The 6,059-nt window shown below is 54.5% G+C and overlaps 1 protein-coding gene across 1 annotated transcript in view; it reads left to right on the top strand.

Moving 5' to 3' along the window:
• Positions 1-11: 11 nt before the first annotated feature.
• The window catches only part of GABBR1 (gamma-aminobutyric acid (GABA) B receptor, 1), a gene marked incomplete at its 5' end in the record, with an annotated part of 32,928 nt that continues 26,880 nt past the window's right edge, over positions 12-6,059 (top strand). Inside the window, 2 exons of the mRNA XM_014959604.1 lie at positions 12-278; positions 5,821-6,029. Of these exons, the coding sequence (XP_014815090.1) occupies positions 12-278; positions 5,821-6,029 (476 nt within the window). The remainder of the gene's footprint in view (positions 279-5,820; positions 6,030-6,059) is intronic.

The raw sequence follows: 6,059 nt of genomic DNA, 5'->3' as shown, positions 1-6,059 counted from the left end.
GGGGGGGACAGGGGGGTGTCACCGTCACCCCCCGCGTGTGTCACCGTCACCCCACGCGTGTGACGTCACCCCAGGGTGCCAGATCATCCACCCGCCGCGGGACGGGGGCATCCGGTACCGGGGGCTGACCCCCGAGGAGGTGCAGAGCGTCCGCTTCCTGCCCTTCGACTACGAGATCGAGTACGTGTGTCGGCCCGACCGCGAGATCGTGGGGCCCAAGGTGCGCAAGTGCCAGCGCGACGGCACCTGGACCGCCATGGGCCACCCCAGCCGCTGCCGTGAGTCTCACCGGCACCGTCCTCACCCTCATCACCATCTCCATCACCATCACCCTCGACAACATCACCATTGACATCCCCACCAACGTCACCATCCCCATCAATGTCACCATCAACATCCTCACCCTCATCACCATCTCCATCACCCTTGACAACATCACCATCACCATCGACATCCCCATCAATATCACCATCACCATCACCATCCCTGTCACCATCCCCATCAACGTCACCATCCCCATCAACATCCCCATCAACATCTCCATCACCATCAACATCCCCATCAACGTCACCATCCCCATCAATGTCACCATCAACATCCCCATCACCATCAACATCCCCATCAAAGTCACCATCCCCATCACCATCTCCGTCACCATCTCCACCTCCATCACCCTTGACAACATCACCATCGATCACCATTGACATCCCCACCAACGTCACCATCCCCATCAATGTCACCATCAACATCCTCACCCTCATCACCATCTCCATCACCCTTGACAACATCACCATCACCATCGACATCCCCATCAATATCACCATCACCATCACCATCCCTGTCACCATCCCCATCAACGTCACCATCCCCATCAACATCCCCATCAACATCTCCATCACCATCAACATCCCCATCAACGTCACCATCCCCATCAATGTCACCATCAACATCCCCATCACCATCAACATCCCCATCAAAGTCACCATCCCCATCACCATCTCCGTCACCATCTCCACCTCCATCACCCTTGACAACATCACCATCGACATCCCCATCAACATCACCATCCCCATCAATATCACCATCAACATCCTCACCCTCATCACCATCTCCATCACCCTTGACAACATCACCATCTCCATCACCATCACCATCTCCATCACCATCCCCACCAAAGTCACCATCCCCTTCACCATCACCATCTCCATCCCTGTCACCATCCCCATCACCATCGACATCCCCATCAATATCACCATCAACATCCTCACCCTCATCACCATCTCCATCACCCTTGACAACATCACCATCACCATCGACATCCCCATCAATATCACCATCACCATCCCCATCCCCATCACCATCCCCATCAACGTCACCATCCCCATCACCGTCTCCATCAAACAACATCACCATCGACATCCCCATCAACATCACCATCCCCATCAATATCACCATCAACATCCTCACCCTCATCACCATCTCCATCACCCTTGACAACATCACCATCTCCATCACCATCACCATCTCCATCACCATCCCCACCAAAGTCACCATCCCCTTCACCATCACCATCTCCATCCCTGTCACCATCCCCATCACCATCGACATCCCCATCAATATCACCATCAACATCCTCACCCTCATCACCATCTCCATCACCATCTCCATCACCATCTCCATCACCATCTCCATCACCATCTCCATCACCATCTCCATCACCATCTCCATCACCATCTCCATCACCATCTCCATCACCATCTCCATCACCATCTCCATCACCATCTCCATCACCATCTCCATCACCATCTCCATCACCATCTCCATCACCATCTCCATCACCATCTCCATCAACATCACCATCTCCATCAACATCACCATCAACGTCACCATCCCCATCCCCGTCACCACCCCCATCAAAGTCACCATCTCCGTCACCATCTCCGTCACCGTCACCGTCTCCATCCCCGTCTCCATCCCTGTCACCATCCCCATCAAAGTCACCATCTCCATCCCCATCTCCATCAACGTCTCCATCACCATCTCCATCCCCATCCCCGTCACCATCTCCATCCCCATCAACATCACCATCAATGTCACCATCTCCATCCCCATCCCCGTCACCATCCCCATCAACGTCACCATCCCCATCACCATCCCCATCACCATCACCATCCCCATCAACATCCCCATCTCCATCACCATCCCCATCCCTATCACCATCTCCATCACCATCCCCATCTCCGTCACTATCCCCGTCACCATCCCCATCACCATCTCTGTCACCATCCCCATCAAAGTCACCATCTCCATCACCCTCTCCATCAAAGTCACCATCCCCATCTCCATCCCCATCTCCATCACTGTCTCCATCCCCATCAACGTCACCATCCCCATCCCCATCCCCATCAACCTCACCATCCCCATCAACATCACCATCAATGTCACCATCTCCATCCCCATCCCCGTCACCATCTCCATCCCCATCAACATCACCATCAATGTCACCATCTCCATCCCCATCCCCGTCACCATCCCCATCAACGTCACCATCCCCATGAACATCCCCATCAACATCACCATCCCCATCAACATCCCCATCTCCATCACCATCCCCATCCCTATCACCATCTCCATCACCATCCCCATCTCCGTCACTATCCCCGTCACCATCCCCATCACCATCTCTGTCACCATCCCCATCAAAGTCACCATCTCCATCACCCTCTCCATCAAAGTCACCATCCCCATCTCCATCCCCATCTCCATCACCGTCTCCATCCCCATCAACGTCACCATCCCCATCACCATCACCATCTCCATCCCCATCAACGTCACCATCCCCATCAATGTCACCATCCCCATCCCCATCCCCATCAACCTCACCATCCCCATCAACATCACCATCAATGTCACCATCACCATCCCCATCCCCGTCACCATCCCCATCAACGTCACCATCCCCATCACCATCTCCATCCCCATCACCATCTCCATCCCCGTCACCATCTCCGTCACCGTCTCCATCACCGTCTCCATCACCATCACCATCTCCATCAAAGTCACCATCCCCATCACCATCTCCATCCCCGTCACTGTTACCATCCCCGTTACCATCTCCGTCACCATCCCCATCAAAGTCACCATCCCCGTCACCATCACCATCACCATCCCCATCAAAGTCACCATCCCCGTCACCATCTCCATCACCGTCTCCATCACCATCCCTGTCACCATCTCCGTCACCATCCCCATCACCGTCCCCGTCACCATCCCCATCCCCGTCACCATCCCTGTCACCATCCCCATCACTATCTCCATCCCCATCAACGTCACCATCCCCGTCACCATCTCCATCACCGTCTCCATCCCCATCCCTGTCACCATCTCCGTCACCATCCCCATCAAAGTCCCCATCTCCATCCCCATCTCCATCACCGTCTCCATCCCCATCCCTGTCACCATCTCCGTCACCATCCCCATCAAAGTCCCCATCTCCATCCCCATCTCCATCACCGTCTCCATCCCCATCCCTGTCACCATCTCCGTCACCATCCCCATCAAAGTCCCCATCTCCATCCCCATCTCCATCACCGTCTCCATCCCCATCCCTGTCACCATCTCCGTCACCATCCCCATCAAAGTCCCCATCTCCATCCCCATCTCCATCACCGTCTCCATCCCCATCCCTGTCACCATCTCCGTCACCATCCCCATCAAAGTCCCCATCTCCATCCCCATCTCCATCACCGTCTCCATCCCCATCCCTGTCACCATCTCCGTCACCATCCCCATCAAAGTCACCATCCCCGTCCCCATCCCCATCCCCGTCCCCGTCACCATCCCCATCCCCGTCACCATCCCTGTCACCATCCCCATCACTATCTCCATCCCCATCAACGTCACCATCTCCATCAACATCACCATTCCCATCTCTATCACCATTCCCATCCCCATCCCCATCAACATCTCCATCAACATCCCCGTCACCATCCCCATCTCCATCAAAGTCACCATCCCCATCACCATCTCCATCCCCATCCCCATCTCCATCCCCATCTCCATCTCCCCCTCCATCACCATGCCCATCAAAGTCACCATCCCTGTCACCATCCCCATCACCATCCCCATCACTGTCTCCATCACCATCCCCATCTCCATCACCATCTCCATCAAAGTCATCATCCCCGTCACCATCCCCATCACCATCTCCATCACCATCTTTGTCACCATCCCCATCAACGTCACCATCACTGTCACCATCCCCATCACCATCCCCATCACTGTCTCCATCACCATCCCCATCTCCATCACCATCTCCATCAAAGTCATCATCCCCGTCACCATCCCCATCACCATCTCCATCACCATCTCCATCACCATCTCCATCACCATCTCTGTCACCATCCCCATCAACGTCATCATCTCCATCCCCATCCCTGTCACCATCCCCATCAACGTCACCATTCGCATCCCCATTGTCACTGTCACCATCTCCAGCCCATCACTGTCATGATCACCATTAGCATCACCGTCTCTGTCACCATCACCATAACCACCCCCATCGCCATCCTTATGCCTGTCGCATCACCATCCCCACCATTGTCACCATCCCCATCGCTGTTACTGTCACCATCACCATTGTGATCACCGTTAGTGTCACCATCCCCATCACCAACCCCACCATCTTCACCATCACCACCCTCGTCACAATCCCCATCATCACTGTTACCATCACTATCGTGATCACCATTAATGTCACCATCCCCACCACCATCACCATGCCTACCACTGTCATCGTCACTATCCCCACCATTGTCCCCATTCCCATCACTGTTACATCACCATCACCATTGTGGTCACCATTAGCATCATCATCCCCATCACCATCATTGTCACCATCACCATCCTCATCCCCATTCCCATTGCTGTTTTGTCACCATCACCATCCCCATCGCTGTTACTGTCACCATTACCTGTCACCATCACCATTGTGATCACCGTTAGTGTCACCATCCCTACCACCAACCCCACCATTGTCACCATCACCACCCTCCTCACAATCCCCATCATCACTGTCACCATCACATTGTGATCACCATTAGTGTCACCATCACCATCGCCATCTCCATCACCTTCCCCATCCCCACCATTGTCACCATCACCATCCCCATCACTGTTACATCACCATCACCATTACAATCACCATCATCATTGTGATCCCTGTCACCATCCCTGTCACTATCACCATCAACATCCTCATCATCTTCACCATCACCATTATTGTCACCGTCATGACCACCATTAGCATCACCCATCACCATCAGCGTCCCCATCACCATCACCATTGTGATGACCATTAGTATAACCAATCCCCATCATCCCTCTCACCATCACCATGACCATCACTGTCACCATCACCATGACCATGATCTTCACCATGACCATGATCTTCACCATGACCATGATCTTCACCATGACCATGATCTTCACCATGACCATCACCTTCACTGTTACCATGACTGGGAGCACCACCGCACCATCAGCATCCCCATCACTGTTGCCATCACCACCATCATCACCATTTCCATCACCGTCACCACCACCACCATCACCATCACCACCATTTCCATCACCGTCACCTCCACCACTTCCATTATCATCACCATCAACACCATCACCGTTTCCATGACCATCACCACCATCATCACCATTACAACCATCATCACCATCTCCATCACCAGTTCTCCCAACCAGCACCCACTGGTAGGGGTGGGGAGGATTTGGACTTGACGCCCCCACACTTTTGCACCCCCAAACCAGTGAGGACCTGTCCCAAGATGCACCTGAGCCTGGAGAACGGGCAGGCGGTGGCGCGGGCCATGGAGCGGGTGCCGGTGGAGGGGACGTGGACCGAGTACAGCTGCAACCCCGGGTTCCGCCTGGTGGGCAGCGCCCGCAGTAACTGCACCAAACTGGGGCGCTGGAGCACCCCCAAACCCATCTGCGAGCGTGAGTGGGGTCCCCAGGGGGTGGGAGGGGACATATGGGGGGGGTGGTGG

The sequence above is a fragment of the Calidris pugnax genome, unplaced genomic scaffold, assembly GCF_001431845.1.
Source record: "Calidris pugnax isolate Ruff unplaced genomic scaffold, ASM143184v1 scaffold497, whole genome shotgun sequence".
NCBI classification, from domain to species: domain Eukaryota; kingdom Metazoa; phylum Chordata; class Aves; order Charadriiformes; family Scolopacidae; genus Calidris; species Calidris pugnax.
The sequence above is the reverse complement of the archived record's forward strand: the minus strand, read 5'-3'. Positions and strand labels throughout refer to the sequence as shown.